Source organism: Falco biarmicus, chromosome 3 (assembly GCF_023638135.1).
Source record: "Falco biarmicus isolate bFalBia1 chromosome 3, bFalBia1.pri, whole genome shotgun sequence".
Lineage (NCBI taxonomy): Eukaryota > Metazoa > Chordata > Aves > Falconiformes > Falconidae > Falco > Falco biarmicus.
Window position 1 is genome coordinate 109,879,739 of NC_079290.1, and position 17,550 is coordinate 109,897,288.

Sequence of the window (17,550 nt, forward strand, 5' to 3'; positions counted from 1 at the left end):
CGTGCTCTCATACTCGCACGCACTCCTGCACCCGGGCTCCTGAGCACCTGCAGTCTCCAACCCTCGTGCTCTTGCACCCCCTGCACACTTGTGCAGCTGCACATGCCCTCTCTTGCACACTCAGGTGTGACGCTTGTGCAGCGGCCGTGCCCCCGCCCACGCCAGCTGCACCCCCAGGCACGCGTGCCCCCGCCGCGCGCAGCCGTGCGCGTGCTGCTCAGCCGGCCTTGCACACCCGCCGTCACGTGGCGAGAGGGGCGGGGCCTCGCGTCACGCGGCCCCGTTGCTGTGGCAACCGCGTCGGGGCGCTGCGCGCATGCGCGGTGGGGCGGGCGGCGCTTCCCGCCTTCCCGCAGCCCCCGGCCCGGGCTCGCAGCCTGATCCCTTGGGCTTCCCGCCGCTCCCTCAGCCTTGCCTGGCGCTCACAGCTTCACCTCAGGTTTTCCCTCGCTCAGCCCCCCCCTGGGCTTGTCCCTGCTCCCCGAAGTTACCTCAGGCTTGCCTGCCCACGGCCCCCCCTCAGGCCTGCCCCACTCAGGCTTCCCCGCCTCAGGCCTGCCCCCCTCAGGTCTACCCTCACCCTCAGACTTGTTCCATGTCTCCCCCTTGATCCCTCCCAAGCTTTTCTCCTCCGTTACTCTCCCCTTCTCCCCCAGCCGTTTTGTGGCTCTCCTTCCTTATGCCAAGTGGTGGGGGTGGGGTCCTTCTCCTCAGTGTCCCCAGCAAGGTGAGGGCTCTGCCCCACCCGGGGGCGCAGGCCCCAGGGTTAGACTTGCCCCAGCACTCCCACAGGCCCACCCCGGCCCCGATGCCCCCCAGCCCCACCAAGTGAGTGTGCCCCGATGCCCCCCAGCCCCACCAAGTGAGTGTGCGTGGGGTTGAGCTGGCCCTTGGGAAATGGCCTCGGAGGCGGTGAAGGTGATCGTGCGCTGCCGGCCCATGAACGAGCGCGAGAAGGCCCTCGGCTGCAAGGCGGTCGTAAGCATGGAGAGCACGCGGGGCCAGTGCTTCCTCCAAAACCCCACCGCTGCCAGGGAGCCCCCGAAGCAGTTCACCTTCGACGGGGTGTACTACCAGGAGCACAACACGGAACAGATCTACAACGAGATCGCCTACCCGCTCGTGGAGGTGAGTGATGCCCGAAGCAAGCCAGGCACAGCCAACATGTAGCTCCAAACGTGGGCTGAGGAGTTCTCCCTGGATAGGTGATCCCTAATTTATAAAAATTGATTTATGGACAGAAGCAGCCCAGCCTGCTGCTGCAGGAAGTTTAGCTGTAACCCTGGGATGCAGAGGAAAGCACGACAGTGTCCCAGCAGCAGGCTGGGAAATTGGGAAGAGGAAAAACATTTCTAGCAGCCAGCGGAGCTCTGAGGATAGAATTACATTTAATTGTTTTGAGCGGATGTTTATACAAAGGATGAATCCTGCTGAGTGGGCCCTAGAGATAGTAGCTGGACAGAAACTGCAGTGGAAAGTGATGCGAGGAGAAGGGAGACAAACAAGACTCCTGATGATTTTAGGGACATGTTTACTGTCAAGTGAGAAACCTTAGAGAAGACAGGGAACCTCAGCCTCTTACAGACTAGCAAAATGAGAGGGGATATGTTTGTTTCCTCGTTAATGCAACAGCTAGGGTGAGATGGGAATCAGTCAAGCAAAGCAAAAAAACCCTAATCCCCCCAAAAAACCAATTTTGTTAGAAAAAGAAACAGGGATAAAATGGCTAGTGATCTTTTTGAGGTGGAAGTTTCTGCTTATGAGAACAGGCAGGGTCTGAAGCAGTAGATTATTAGATTAATAGGCTATTTTATTTTATTTTATTTTAATTTATTTAAACCTTAAGAAATCGAAATACTTTCTGCTCCTACCATGCTTCTCTGAAATAGCAACAAGTGAAAGTGAGGCCTTCTTTCAGCCAGCTTTCCAAGGGGAAGTTATTCTAAGCTAAAGACCATTCCTTTGGCCACCCTACAATCAACTAGCATTCTAGTTGTCTCCCTGGATTTCATAAGATTTTTCTGCCCTGCAGCAAAAATATTCTGGTCTTCTGAGTGTTGTCAACATCCCTTCCACTTTTCAACGCCTGCATTTCTTCAGGTTTTCCATTTCTGAGAGAAAAGCCATTGATTTCTATGCTAGCAGAATGCATTTTTAAATTATGATACTCTGATGGCATGTGGAGATCAAGTAGCAGTTTGAGGTTTACTTCCAGTTCTTCCTTTAAAATACCTTTTATGAGCTGGGACTGAATCGGGACAATGTATTTCCAGTTATGTAAAACGTGAAGATAACGGCTATTTTATTCGGTTTTCCTCATTTCCAGGGTGTCACCGAAGGCTACAACGGCACCATATTTGCCTATGGCCAGACTGGCAGTGGGAAGTCATTCACCATGCAGGGAGTTGTGGATCCTTCTACACAGAAAGGCATAATACCCAGGGCATTTGAACACATTTTTGAGAGCGTACAGGTAGGTAGCAATGCGAAAGAGATCCCATTTTAAGAGTGTGTGATATCTAGAAAGATCTTTTCCTCTCCTGCCCCAAGGAGTGAGTGCTGATTGCGCTTGGGAGCAAGAATGGGAACAGGCTTTTGGGTACGCTGCCTCTCGTCCTAAAGCTGAGGCCTGTATGTAGTCAGAGGAGCTGCACCCTTATCTCTGCTGACTTAGAGACTCACGCTTGGGGTGTTGAAGGACTGAATGTCCCTGTGGTGAGCGTGTTGAGTGGTTACACCTAGGAGTGTGATGCCAGCAAGAGATCTGATGAAGTGCTGAAGGGAGGTAGGCACCCAGCTGGCGCTGAGGAGCTATGTGGGCTGCCTACTTGCCTTCATTTTGAGCCCTACCCAAAGATTGTTCCTCTTTTGTGCAGTGTGCTGAAAACACCAAGTTCTTGGTGAGAGTTTCCTACCTGGAGATTTACAACGAAGACATACGAGACCTTCTGGGAGCTGATACCAAGCAGAAGTTGGAGGTGAGGTGGAGTCAATGTGTTCTCAGATGGGTATTATCATGAATGTCTTGCAGAAGTGCAATAATACTCTCTGTCAGAAGCTGAATGCCGGAAGGTGAAATTACAGTTATGGATGCCAAGAGGAGATTTTGACAGACTTGAGCAAAAGTTTAGTGGCAGAAGGAACAGGATCTGGTCAGAAACACGTCTCGTGTGTCCTGCTTGATAGCAGCCAGTAGCTTAGCAGCAGCTGTGTGAATAAAGGATGGAATAAAGTGCTCATGGGGTAATTTCTTAATATTGTTTCTCTCACAGCTGTCTCTGAAGCAGGAGGATTCTGTGCCTTATAAATGTTTAGTCTGATCCAGTGGAGCTGTGGATGATCTCATTATCTGTCTAAAACAAAAAAAGCTGATTCTTTTTTGAGGGGACACAGCACATTTTACTCCCCATGGGAATGCATGAGGAAGGCAGGCAGCTTCCAGGAATACAGGAGGGTAAACTTTCCTGAAATCCTAATCAGGGGGCTGATTTTTATAATATCTACCTCTTGGTGGCTTTGCAGATCTTTTTGCACATATTCCTGGAGGGAGCTGCAAATCTCTTGCCCTAATTACTTCCCTGCAGGACTGCCCTGGTGGAGAAAACTGAGGCACTAGCACCATCTGCCGCACAGTCGCACCAAAATGGTCACAGACGAAAACTGCCTTACGGGGCAGATGTGTTTTTAAAAGGTTCTTGCCTTTAAGGGAGGCAAAACCCTCTCAGTTCCATGTTCCAAGTGTGCTTCACCTGTGCGTGTCGAGTGGGAGGGTGGGAGAAGGGGACGCGCTGCTTTGGAAGGTGCTTGCTGCAGTTTCCCATCCTTTGTTCCACATCAGCAGTGACACCGGTTTCCATGACGACTGCGGTTGGCACTGGGAGGGCAGGAGTTGGGCAGAACAGTTGCCAGGGTAACACTGTCGCACTGGTGACAGCCGCTGCCTGTTGCTGCCTCCACCGAGTCATTAAGGGAGTCCTGTGGAGACAGAAAGCCCAGGCTGACCTGTTGCTCTTTTCTGTGCCCCCCCAATTCTCCTCCAGAAATCCCACTTCTCTTTGTCCCTTTGCCTTTCAACATCTGACTTTGGTGACCCTGAAGCCCACAACCCCCTCCCGTGGCATGAAACCCTGTGAAGAACAGGGCTGCTGGAGCTGTGCAAGGAAAATCCCCCCCCACCCCCAGTCAGGCTGTCGTGGAGTTCAACAGCCATGCCCTCCGCTGGGTGCGCCTCAGGGTCTTGCAGCACCCTCAGACACAGCCGTCCAGCTGCAGGGTTCTACAGCACAGGCAGAAGTCAGGGTGTATGAACAGTCTGGCTGTGTTTCTGGAACCAGATCCATCCTGGGCGGTCACAGCTTTAGAACAAGGTTAAAACCCTGCCAAGTTTAGTTTTCAGCCATTTCTGCTCTGTGTGGATTTTTTAACAGCAAACACTCTAGTTGACATTGCTTCTTGTGGTGCACGCGTCACTAACGCTCGTCTTTGGAAGTCACACTGACAAACGTGGTAGTATCTGTTGCTCTGTGACACCAAGTCATGACAACCATATCTTGATATCCCAGCTGACATGATAAAGATAGTTTTGGTTATGAGCTCAGCAGACGTGGGGTGTAACATAGCTGTTGAAAATGAATTCATCTCATTTAAAATTCCCAGCGTGGAGGGGGCTGGTGTAGGAGTGCTGGGATCTCTTGATTGTTTTGTGTTTTTTGTGTAGGTTTGATGGGTCATTCAAGATTTTGAATGTTTCAATCGTTTACTAGCATGCTGTATGAAATTTTTCTTCTGTGTGATTGGTAATTGCTGAAAAGATGCTGCTAGCTATTTAACACTGTCTCTACTCAGGTGCCTGAATAGAATTTTAGAGCATCTTAAAAATGAACTAATCTGGAAAAAAATTATTATAGCCCACCTGTGCATGATGGGTATGACTTTGGGAATTTTGTCAGTGTGATCAAGACGCCCTCTCAGAGCGGAGGGGTTCAGCAAAACACCGGCAACAAATATCTATGACTATTGAATCTGGGCTTTGATTTTTAAAAAAAGCTCCCTATGACTGACAAGATCCTGCCATAACAGGTGAAAAACATTTCACTTTTTTAAAATATGCAGCTTAATAATAAGGAGGTAGAAGGTGTCTCAGCACAGAGAAGCTGGGTTTCTTGTGGCCTAGGAGATATCTGAATCAATCGGCAAACTTTTAATTCTTTTTGCCTGTGAAGACATGAAGGTGGTTCCCTCTCTTTGTGTGGTTTTATTCGTCCTTCAGAAATATTGAGGCTTTTTAGTGGCAGTCAGGTAAGCTTTTGCAATATTGCAGTTTAATTTCTCCACATGCAATACTCATGTAGCCTTCAAGCTTCTGGACAGTTTCCAGAGTACCTTCCTGCAGTCTCTGTGCGTCTTGTTCTAACCTGTGTCACGTTGTCCCTGTTTGCAGCTGAAGGAGCACCCAGAAAAAGGGGTGTATGTGAAGGGGCTCTCCCTGCACACCGTGCACAGCGTGGTACAGTGTGAGCAGATCATGGAGACAGGCTGGAGAAACCGAGCAGTGGGATATACCCTCATGAATAAGGACTCTTCCCGCTCCCACTCCATCTTTACTGTCAATATGGAAATCTACACCGTAGGTAGGTAGCTGGATGTCCCATGTCAGGCCTGGGCCTAGCAGAGTGCAGAATCTGTGCAGTCTGACCAGTCACCCCACAGCTAAACTTAGATCCTAAATGATTTTAGGTCTAGTAGAAATCAGAAATACGCCCTGACATGCACGTTCTTCACAGTGTGAAATGGCTGAGTGTTCAAAGCCATTTGGGTTTTTTGGTGTGTTTTTTTCTTTTTTTCCCTCCTCGATTCCCCCTTGGGAGAGAAATGTCCTGCACTCAGACTGGGAACATATTTAATTATCCTTCCATTCCTTTATCTTCTCAAACCTTTATTTCCACCAAAGGGGGCTAAATCTCACAGCCCATCCGATGGCTTGGAGTTCAGGTGTTGTACAGCCTGGAGAAACTTGTCTGATCTCCTTTATAATCCACGTCAGATCATTTCACCCAACAGTTCCTTCATTGAGCTTAACCATGGGGCACATCTTTTAAATATGGAATAAAAGAATCCCTTAGTAATGTTTTAGTGACTGTTTTTCCTTTCTGAAGTATCTCATTCCCACTGATGTTTCTTTAGCTGATAAGGTTGCTTCACTGGGTCTGAACACAGACCTGGAGAGGGTTTTTTTCTGGGACTAAGAAAGGAATTAAGTCTCCTGTATTCTGTCTAGTCCTTGACGCCAGCTGCGGCTGTGAACAGCTTTGCCTTCATTTTCTTGAGCTCTTCCAGTCGTGGGGAATGTTACACAAAGCCTTCCTCAGCTGTGGTTCTAGGTGTTGGTGAGGTCATTTTCCTCTATCCAGAATGATGGTGGTGGTGGTGGTATCTTGGGAACTTCTCAATTAACACAGCCAGTGGATGCTAATCCTTGCATCATGTGGGTCTATAAAATCCCAACTTTAATCCTAAAAAGGAAAAAAGTATTTACACTTCTCTTTTGTGTTCCAGATTGGTTCAGGGCTCTTAATCTAGCCTGAAACTATTTCTCTAATTTAATTATTTGAAAACTTGTTACATGGAACAGGATGGGAGGTGGGGAAACTTGCAGTCTTGGCAATTAAATGGAAGACAGCTGGAATATTTGAGGAGAAAGCTGAGGGTTTTGGCACAATCCCCATAACTGGATGTCTACTAGGGTAATCATTAGTTGAAATAGTTAATGAAGTTGGTATTTATGTTGTCATCTTTAGGCTTCACGAAGGGGTACGTGGAGAAGTTCATACTTATTTTCCAGTTGACCCTGTAGTAAATTATAATTTACAGTGAGTTGATATTTTAAAGGATCTCTTTGTAATTATGTGGACTAAAATTACTCTCTTTTTTTTGTTTGTTTGTTTGTTTGTTTGAGTAACAGATTCAAGAATTATGGCAAATATTGGGTTCTTTGGCTGGAGATGCTTGACGTGCGCAAGTTACCATCAGTATTTTTACTGTGTTTAGAGTAGCAAATGTTTGATACCTTTACATTTTGCTCAGGGATTGGTTTGTTAATGAGGAAGATGTGCTTATGCCACCAGCACTGGCTGATGGGGTGTGCAAAAATTAGATGGGCCAGACTTTTGGTCTGCGACAGGCTTCTTAGCAAGAGTCTGGGGACCTTGTTACACCACGGAAACTAAACTGCTAAGCTCCGAGGTCGAAGCAAACAGCCTCCCTGGGTAAAAAGACTGGCAGGAACCGAAACAACTTTTTAATTGCCTGTCAGTGTTTACATAAACTGGGGGAAGGCGGGGAAAAGGTTAGAAAACCTACTTTTTGTGACTCTCCACTCACCCCAGCACTCAGAAAAGATGGTGAGAGGGTGCTCTATTTAAGCTCCATCTGGATTTTTTTCCCCCAGTTCTCCCATGTCTTGACACACCAGAAAGATCTGGAGTGAAACAAGTTTGTTCAGTGGCAAATGTGAAGTTCCACAGTTAATCTGTTGCTGTAACTGGGGAAATATCCTGGGGCAACAGATTTTAGATTTTTTCAGTGTTTACCTGTGAACTTTTAACTTTTCCCCCATGCATCAGATTATTCGTTGCTCGTGTTAAGGTATTGTCCACAGCCATAAATCTGAACTGACTAATTTCAAGGCTCAGTTTTGTAGAAGTCTGCCTGGAAAAGGGCAGACTGTTAAAACCTTGATGCTTTCTGCACTTGGAGTGCTGAAGGAGCTGTTCCCTTGAATTTGAGTTGCAATCTTAAGGAAAGATTGGGATATGGACATTCAAGAGTGTGGTCTGGTGCTTAGGACATAGCCTGTGATTTGGGAATGCTTGTCCAATGCTTTGCTCTGCCTGAGGCTGGGAAAGTATGTAGGCAGCGAAATTAAGGGATTCCTAAAGTGACCAGAGGCACTCGCTCTCTGTCACAGGGAACTTGTGTCATCGTGTTAATCCAGCCTCAAAATGCAGGTCAGAAAGCAGATATTGTGTGCGTGAGGTGAGCATCCAGGTAGCTGGGGAGCTGGCTGTTAGCTTTCAGCTCACGTCTTCTCTTGCCTTAAAGCGTTACGATGGGGATGGCACCAGCTCACTGGGTCCGACTCCTCACTCACTGGGACCATCTCCACATCAGGGTGGCTCGGGCTGAGCACAGTCCCAGTTTCTTGCGGTTTCCCCATTTCTTGCCTGCGTTCCTTCATTTTACTTTGTCATTGAGAATGTCATGCATTGAGGAGGAGCAGATGTTGCTGAGCATGCCTGCATGCTGAGTCAGGGTGCAGTTTGACAGCTGTGTGGGCCAGAGGGGAGATCTCCTGGGCTTCTTGAACGTTCGAATCAGATGGTGGACCTTGGTGGTATCTGATAGGATGTGCTTTTTCTTTTGAAGCACAGCAAGAAACGTCTCGAATATATGTCCCTTGATTAGGGTAGGTGGGGTTCTAGTCTTGAGAGAAGCTGTAGTTTGGGACTTCATGCAAAAACTGTTTCCAAACCTAGTGTCTACTCCAGCCTTTCCGCGGTAGCCTGTAGAGGTAACCTTCCTGCCTGTCTCTCCAGGATCCCTGAATGCCTACGTGACATCCTATTTAGTCTGTGCTAACTAGCCCTGCTCCAGTTACTGCTCGTTGACTTCTCATTTTCTGCTTCCTCCCTTGTTTCTCTCCATTTGCCAGACATTGTTTAACTTCACAAAACAATCTGAGGAGGAAAAAAGTTCTATAAACTCACAGTCTGACCTCATTACTTGTAGAGGGCTTTGTGTGAAATTGTAAACACTGTGGAAATATGTGGAGGGGGTGTATGGGTGTGTGTGCTCAGAGCTCACTGGGTGAGTAAGAACAGGCATGAGTTTTTACTGTGCAGGATCTTGTTCAGGAAAGCACTAAAACATGTAGTTCTACGATTAACTAGATATTTATTTACTTAAGGGAGGTGGGCCTCAAATGCAGACAAAGAACAGGGCTTGAAATGGAATGTGATTCTAAGGGAGTCCTGGTTCTTGACTGTTAAGATGCTTTCTCTTAGAGCCCAACCTGGAATTATTTGCTTGCAGATGGGCGAGGGCAGGACCACCTTAGGGCTGCAAAACTCAATTTAGTGGATCTGGCAGGAAGCGAGAGACAGTCGAAAACTGGAGCCACAGGGGAGCGGCTCAAAGAGGCCACCAAAATCAACCTCTCCCTCTCGGCCCTGGGCAATGTCATCTCGGCCCTGGTCGACGGCAGGTGTAGACACATCCCCTACCGAGACTCAAAGCTGACCAGGCTGCTACAAGACTCCCTTGGAGGGAATACCAAGACCCTGATGGTAGCGTGCTTGTCTCCGGCTGATAACAATTATGATGAAAGCCTCAGTACTTTGCGCTATGCTAATCGAGCGAAAAACATCAAGAACAAGCCCTGTATCAACGAGGACCCCAAGGATGCTCTGCTGAGGGAGTATCAGGAGGAGATTAAGAAGCTGAAAGCCATTCTAGCTGAACAGATGGGTGCGAATAACTCGTCAGGTAGGAGGGCCCTTGTGGCTGCAGAGATGTTTTATCTTTGACAGAAAAAAAGAGGTTTTTACACATAAAATGCTCACTGGATTTCACCTCAACCTTTCCCTTACCTGTTGGAGGAAGAGGTCCGCATTCTGGTAACAGACTTTTCTTTCACCGTTGCCAAATCAACCTTATTCCACTGGTAAAGACCATCTCAATTATCCCATATTTTCAGTTATGACAAATCCTGCTAGAAAATGCTGATGAGATTCAAATCCTTAATTCCCCTTGATTGTTCTGGCTACAATTTGGTCAGTCACAGAAGAGAGGTTTTGGCTGGCAGAGCAAAAATGAGCTGTGAAAGAAATAATGATGTAAAATTCTTTATTAAATATATATTATATATTTTTTTAAGGTAGCATTTAGCCCCTGTTCTCCTACCCTGTGAGCTTTTGACAGTCCAAGAAAAGTTTTGCCCTGCTGATGGCACTGCTTACAGAGAGCAGCACTGTCCGCTCAGGGTTCAGCCCAGCCCCAGCAGACTCGGTCTTTGCTGTGAAGTAGGAATAGCAAATGTGGGAACAAATGGGTAAGAGCAGTCTTTGGGGAGCTCATCACCTTTTGAGAATTATCCCCCAAAAAAGGGCAACTTTCAGCAGAGGAATAAGGCTGTAAGATCGTTTCCCCCACCCCTTCTGCCACCTTTCAGTAACAGCTGTGAAGAAAGAAGGCAATTTCGTTGCACCTTTCATCTCCTTCCCAGTGTCTTTTTATCTTGCAAATCTGTTAGCACAGCCCTGGAAACAAGTCTCCTGTTATTTCTCGAAAGAGATTAGATTTATATTTTGTATACCTGAAGCTTAAACCTCTCCCCTTTGGCTCAGCGCTCACTCCTTTTCTCCCCACACCTATGGAGTCTCAGGCCAGTGGGCGTTTTGGCAGCGCAGATGCTGGCACGTGAGTGCAGCTTGAAGGAGCACAAGGATTACGGTGTTCTTTGCTGGCAGCCAGGTTCTTTGTTCTGTTTCCAGGCATTCTACAGACAATCCCACCCAGTAATTGTGAGTGATTTTTATTTCTGCTTTGCTTTGTAGGGCTTCTACCTGCTGAGACTGCTCACCTGGCAGAGAAGCCAGCTCCCCTCAAACCCCAGTTAGATCTTGAAGCAGAGAAGCAGCTCATCAGAGAAGTAAGTCAGGAGGGGGTATCCCATACTGTCTTTGACTAAGGCTTGTGGGTTTTTATAATGATCATTACAAATATGGTATAGGGCTGTGTGGTTCAGCCTTTTTGGAATGCTTCTCTTCCTAATTTTTGGTCCTTGGGCTTCTCCTGTGGACAGGACATGTGTTGGTGGAGGCCTTATTTACAATGGCACTGTCTCTCAGCATGGTTCCCACCTCTCTGGAGATGAATTGATATGGATTCCCAAGAAGAATTTTTCACACTCCATGTGAAACATAGATTCTACCTGTCAGAGGAGGGAGAAAGAGGGAGTAGGAAAGTGGTAGTCAAAGGTGTTAGGAACAGTACAAGGATGAAGATAAAGAGGGGATAGGAAGCCAGGAGGAGGAATGAGGAGTTAGGGGGCAGAAAGAAATAAAGTGCTCTCCTTACTTTTCACAATCCCCTCCCAGGGCACCACAGCCACCCAAGACAGTGGTTTCTAGGCTAGTCACCTTCCATCAACACCATGCTGACTTAAATCACAGGAAAAGTCAACGGATACAAGATCGGTCGGGTTTTATTGGGGTGGACACAAGAAGTGACCTAGAGCGGACCTAGATGTGACCTTGTGTAGGGTCAGGGGGCTGTTGCGTCAGGCTGTCTGCTGTGCCTTTCAGGAGTACGAAGAGAAGCTGGCCCAGCTAAAGGCCAGCTACGAAGCAGAGCAGGCGTCCCGGGCCCGCCTCGAAGAGGACATCAGCAGCCTGAGGCATCACTACAATCTGAAGCTGTCTGCTCTAGAGGAGAACCTCAGGAAGGAAGCAGGTGTGGATGAGGCAGGTGGAGGCTGCAGCGCAGGCTGAGGGCTCCCTGACAGCAGATGCAGGCTGCTTTTGCAAAGCATGACTTGTGGCAGCCACTGCAGCCTTTAAAGCAGCAGTGACTGCTACTGCAGTGAGCGCTACCTGGCAGCAACAGCAGTCCCTGCTTTCGGCCCTCCCTTATTGACAGGAGGCTCTGGCTCTCCTGGACCCTTCCTAGGACTCTGTCCCCGTTTTGTCCTCTTCTCTATTTCCCTGGTTTCTTTTCCCTGTCAGGACCAGCCTGGCTCTACCCTGTAAGCCCTGAGGCCATGAAATGCAATTTTTGCCCATGTAGCTGTTTCTTCTGACCTGGGGCAGCGTTTCTCTCAACCAGAGGTCTGAGCTACAGATGTGACTGGTCTTGAGCCGGTTGGCTTTGCACAGCTCGCATGCCCAGGACGAGGGTGGCTGCGGTGGCTGCAGCAGTCTCTTTCAGCGCATGCAAATGCAATGCAGCCCTTGGTCTCCCGGTGGATTATCACCACCATCGCTTTGCTGGAGGGTGGTTATTCCTCTCGCATACCTATAAACTGTTGCCAGCTCTTCTCTTCATTGCTGCTTTTCATTTATACTTCCACAGCGCCTCAGAGCATATTTGGCAATGTGCTTGTACAGCACTTATTGCCCAATATTAATTCTTGAACCTACATTCTTCATTTTTGATGCTATCACTTTCTAAGATGAGAGCTCCCCCCCTTCCCCCCCCATTACAAACGTGCACCCCCCCAGCCTCTGGAAATAGGTTATTTGTGCATGAACATGAGGACCCAGGCTCTCCAAACCCTGTAAAATCTGCGTTCTGTACCTGATCTGCCCTCTGGGTCTTTAATGGCTTGTAGTGACCAGCAAGAAGGTAAATAACAGGGTTTTTCCTTTCAGACACAGAGTTCTTGGCTTTTGGTGAAGACTTTGATGTTTTCACAGATTTATGCTCTAGTTTTGCAGAGGTCATCGCTGACACTGTGGTTATTTTCTCTTTTACTCTTCAGCTGCTGTGAGGACTGAAACTACTCCTGACATGATACCTCTGCCTGTAGACGCTACAGCAGGGGAAGGACCAACATCAGCCCAGGTACCCTCTAAAGCTACTTCTCCCCCCACGGTGGCATAAACCCAAGTGGGGAGTGTTACCCTTCACCTATCCTGGTACTCTCGCTGCGTGTTTTCAGAGCTGCAGCCTTTGGTTTCCTCTTGTCCTCAGGGCCCAGAAGCACTTCGGACTGTCCCGGATGCCTGCGGTATGAGCAGGGGGAGTGCTGGAGCAGAGGGGGCTGGCGCAGAGGGGATTGCATTGCCTGCAGACCAGCAGCAGGTGCTGGCCAGGTCAGTGACCACGCTGCTCCTGCTAACCGCCCCCTGGGCGCTGCTTACAACACATGCAACCCTGTTCTTCTGTTATTACAACTGTTGAGCTTCAGCTGTCAGGTCAGCGCAGTACAAAGCTAGGCAGGCATGTATTCTTTACCCCCAAATTACCTTTGTCCTATTTGGGCAGATAAATACTTGTTACATGTGGCATTTGATGATGCCAAATGCCAGAATTATGAGAGAAAACTCTGGAGGTGTCTGTATCAGCAGACGTGGATGCAAAAAAGCATGCTCTCCTGGTAACAAATCCTAGATCTGTAGGCAGGGAAGTCTCTTCCTTCTCTGGCTTTTTGCAGGTGTAATTTACGAGGAATTTATGAAGTTGAGTCTGGCAGTTGCTGAAAGAACTTGTGTGCCCAAAGAGGTTATGGAGGCGACCTCCTTTTCCTCTTGGAAGAAAGCTCTTGCAGGGCACGCGGAGCCCTCTCCTGTCAGTACAAGTAAGGCAGCAGGCCTTCCTGCGGCTCACTGCGTGGATGGAGCACAGCGTGTCCTCCACGACTCTCCCTTGTCATCGAGGGCACTTTTGCCCCTCACTCACGCATCTGACAATGTTTGCAAGACATCAGCCGGAATTGGCATCAGCATTTCCCAGTAACCTCACTGCAGGGGCAGCGTTAGCCCAGGGGCTGGAGCACGGGGCTGGGATGTGAGGGGTGCAGGCTCGAGACTCACACCAGGCCCTGTCTCAGAGGCATCTTGTCTTGAAGTCAGAGTACAGCACAGTGTATCAGAACTTCTGGGCTCTTTCAGAAATAACGCTTCAAGCACATTCTGCCGATTTCTCTCTTTTACTCTATTGCGTGGAATTATATAAAAATCAGAAATGCTGAGTGTAAGATATAATGTGGATGATCGGGTTTGATTCTGAAAAGTTCTGTGGTTCTCAACCAATCAGCTTTCTGGTGAGCTCCTGTGGCACATGCTTGCTCTGTTGGGCCTCACCCAGCTGAAAAAGGAGCTATTAAGACATTGAGATTAGCAGCATCTGTAATTTGTGGGCAGTTCTGTCTGTTAATGGAGAGGTCTCCGAAGAAACCATTCGTTTTGACTATACAGCAACTCTTAATAGTCCTATTGCAGTGTTCCCTTTCATGACAAACAAGTGACAAATGCACTTCTAATTACATTGTTAGAATCACAGTTCTCTGCAGATTAGGCAGGAGGGTTTGGGGGTTTTCAAAGCCGCCTGTTAAAAGCTTTACCCGTCAGGGGACAGCTGTGAGATCTCTGACACGCTCAGCAGCGCAAGGATTCAAGTGCGTCATGAAACAAACAAAACTGAAGGCTACTTGGCAAGTGCAGTGAAGAATAGCAGGTCACCTCTGGTGGAGAAGGAGCTGTTTCAGCTGGGTTTGAAGCTAATTAAGAGGCTGTTATCAGCAGAGGGTTTATCAGCGGTGGGATTTTTTCCATCGTGAGCCAGTGCTGGCCAACCGAGCCGCCTGCTCTGCTGCAGATCCCTGTGCAAAGCGAATGGCTCCGGAGCTGGGCTTTATTGCCGTGCCGGAGCACGCGGGGCTGCGTGGCACAGCCCTGAGCTGAGCTCGATTTCAAACAGGGGTCCGGGCCAGCACCAAACAGCAACGCTGAGCTCACGAAGTCATCACCCCACCCGATACGGCCCCCAGGAGACCGTGCTATGGCTTCCCACTCTACCCCTCCCATATCCACCACTTAAAATATTTCTTTGTGTCATTTGGGCATTTTTTTTTGTGTTTGCTTTGAGAGTCTTTCAAAACAAGAAGTAAGAATTGAAATATGGTGCTATAGTCAATGTATATTTCAATAAGAATTTAAATGTAAATTTCACAAAACAGGGCTTTTAAAAAAGAGTTCTGGGAGCGTAGATACAGATTTCCAGACACACCTGTTGACACAATAACACACACGCTGCCTTGCATCCACAGGAGTATTTATGACAGAAACTTAATAAAAGTAGAATTTTCCACGATTACTCAGGGCAGCAAATCTCATCAGAAATCACCATTTTCTGGACGTTTTCTGGACGTTTTCTGGTGTCTCCCCCGATGTCGGTGAGGTGGGGACGTGTGTCCTCCGTGCTCACGTGGACAGTTCTTTGTCCTGCTAAGAGAAGCGTTTGCCCTTCCCAGGCTGCAGATGCTGGAGCAACAGGTAGTAGGAGGGGAGCAGGCTAAAAACAAGGACCTCAAAGAAAAGCATAAACGCCGGAAAAAATACGCAGACGAGCGGAGGATGCAGCTGGTGGCTGCCCTGCAGCAATCTAACGAGGACAGCAGTGACTGGGTCCTGCTTAACGTCTACGACTCCATCCAGGAGGAGGTCCGAGCCAAGAGCAAGCTTCTGGAGAAGATGCAGGAAAAGGTGAGCAGCTCCCCGCTATCGCTGCGGAATCTTTTGGGAGCATCCCTTTCCTCCTCTGCGTGCCTGTTGGTTTTTTTAGGTTAAGGAGGTGTTTTAGGGCAGTATGTGTAAGAATGACTCCGGCTGCGTCAAGTATTTCACACACATGCCTGTCAGCTTGCTCGCGTGCGTTTTGATGACATTCCAGACGCAGCAGCCCTCGAGGTGGTCAATTAAGGTGTTGAACCCCCAACCCCCACCTGGTTTCAAGGCTGGGCTCATTGTCAGGGCTGGTGTCGGGAGGGGATGTGACTCCCGCTGCTGACCTACACAACCTACTGCACAGCCTCCTCCGCTCCGGCCGCCCCAGCGTCACGCCGGGGTCTCAGGGAGAAATTACAGCGTGAAAGGGGGGGGGGGGTTAGGAGGAAATTAAATATATATATCTGTAAAAGCAATGCTTTTGGATTTTAGGCACACTTGCAAATCAGTTTTGCTCTGCTGAGGCGGGGCAGAATCAGACGAGCTTCCAAAAAAATCTGTGTGTGTGTGTGTGTGTGCAATGCTGAACCGCACATTTAAGAATGTGTTTTATTTCTGTATTTAGGGTACGGCAGAAATATTGCACCTTTTCATCCGCGTTAGGAACTCCCAAGGGTTTGTTATCACTGGGCACAGACCGTGCTAGTAAGAGTAACTTCATGTCTGTTCAAAGACTCGGCGCTGTGGGGAGACGCAAGAAATCTTTCATTAAAACAGATGTGGAATAATCTCTCGACACAAATCACATCCTAATTCTGAACTATAAATTAGAAATCTACCCAAATATTCATGCTTTTGTGTCCTTCCGTCCCTCTGCCTGTACTCACAGTAATAATTGCTCGCTCTCCTTCACAATCCTAATGATTTATTTTGGTTTTATGTCCCAGCTGCGGGCTGCTGAGACTGAGATCAAAGATCTGCAGTCGGAGTTTGAGCTGGAAAAGATCGATTACCTCAGCACCATCCGCCGCCTGGAGCGAGACGTGATGCTCTTCCAGCAACTGCTGGATCAGGTGCAGTCCCTCGTCCGGCGTGACTGCAACTACAGCAACCTGGAAAAGGTCAAGTGCGAATCCGTCTGGGATGAGGAAACTGGCTGCTGGAAAATTCCAGAGCCCGTCATTCAAAAAACACGCCTGCCTGCAGGTAAGAGCGTCTCGGTGGTGGGCGCATGGCTCGGCAGATGGCGGGTGGGCTGTGCTCGTTTGTAAAGCCTCCCGTGTACAGAAAGTTTATTTAGAAAGTTTGAGTAATGTCATCTAACACGAAGATGGGTATGGATCCTTAGGGAATCTCTGCGGTACAAATCCCTGGGGAATCTCTGTGGTGTTGGGGATCGGGGAGTGCGTTAGTTGTGCTGGAGGTGACAAGCCCGTAACGCCCGTCTCTTCCCGCAGCAGTTCCTGCCCTGCCAGAGCCCACACCCGCCCGACGGAGCCCCCCGGCCCAGCGCGGCGAGCCAGCGGTACGGTGCGGTTCTCTTTTATTTTCTATTCCTATTTATCCCATTTCTGCCCCGTGCGCTGCTGACGCCGTTGCACGCTCGCAGCCTGAGCAGGACCGCTACAAGCTGGTGCTGAGCAGGAGCGGCAGCGAGGCCATCGCCAGCAGCTACTTCCGAGCCCCGCCAGCCCGCGGGACCCTGCGGCCCCCAGGTGAGCCCGTCCCCTCCCGCACGCTCCTTCCCCCGTTGCGATTCCCGAGGGGAGCGCGTCAGGCTGGGCACCTGGCCTCAGCAGGGCCCGCCCGCAGGATGAGGCCGCTTCTGGCCTCCCGCGGGGGGACCCACCGCGCCCCCCCCTCTTCTCTTACAGCCACCCCGGGGCCGCAGGGGGCTCAGGGGGGCGCCTGCCCCCTGCCCCGGCCCTTCCGCCTGCAGGCCCTGGCCCCGGCCCCGCCGCCCACCGCCGCCAGGCGCCACAAGGCCAAAGCCGGCGCTGGCCGCCGCCCGCTCTGACCCCGCCGCGCCCGGGCCTCCGGCTGAGCGGGACGGCGCCGCATCTGGCCGGTTTCACAGCGAGAGGCTCTCGCTCGGCGGCGGGGCGGGCTGGCAGCCGCCGCGTTGTGTCGCGCCCGGTTACCCCCAATAAACGGTCCGACAGCGCCATTTTGGGGTCTGTTCCTGCGCCGGGGCGGGGTGGGAGCGGGCCGGGCCGGGGTGGGAGCGGGCCGGGCCGGGCCGGGCCCCCGCCGCCATCTTCCGTACGGCGGCCGCGCGGGGTCAGGGCGGCCTCCCGGTGATTGGGCGGCGGCGCGGAGCTGGCCG

At 49.8% G+C, this 17,550-nt stretch overlaps 1 protein-coding gene and 1 long non-coding RNA gene across 7 annotated transcripts; one reads left to right on the plus strand and one right to left on the minus strand.

The window, feature by feature from the left end:
• The first annotated feature begins 842 nt into the window (after window positions 1-842).
• On the plus strand, window positions 843-17,391 carry KIF17 (kinesin family member 17). Of its 5 annotated transcripts, XM_056333798.1 has the most exons (14): window positions 843-1,128; window positions 2,327-2,473; window positions 2,877-2,978; window positions 5,441-5,630; window positions 9,091-9,543; window positions 10,614-10,708; window positions 11,364-11,511; window positions 12,539-12,621; window positions 12,751-12,872; window positions 15,032-15,263; window positions 16,172-16,430; window positions 16,682-16,749; window positions 16,834-16,939; window positions 17,099-17,391. In XM_056333798.1, exons 1-14 carry the CDS (start codon window positions 898-900, stop codon window positions 17,239-17,241), a joined length of 2,379 nt encoding a protein of 792 aa, XP_056189773.1. In that variant the 5' UTR covers window positions 843-897; the 3' UTR covers window positions 17,242-17,391. The 5 variants fall into 5 exon arrangements, with proteins under 5 accessions (XP_056189773.1, XP_056189772.1, XP_056189771.1 ...); XM_056333797.1 differs by having other exon boundaries at window positions 16,682-16,939; XM_056333796.1 differs by having other exon boundaries at window positions 16,834-17,391.
• On the minus strand, window positions 14,678-17,447 carry LOC130147046 (uncharacterized). 2 transcript variants are annotated; one of them, XR_008821078.1, is made up of 3 exons: window positions 17,366-17,447; window positions 16,238-16,336; window positions 14,678-15,965 (listed from the first exon to the last, which is right to left on the minus strand). It is a non-coding gene; the product is annotated as an uncharacterized LOC130147046 (long non-coding RNA). The 2 variants fall into 2 exon arrangements; XR_008821077.1 differs by lacking the exon at window positions 17,366-17,447 and having other exon boundaries at window positions 16,238-16,377.
• Between the last annotated feature and the right edge of the window lie 103 nt (window positions 17,448-17,550).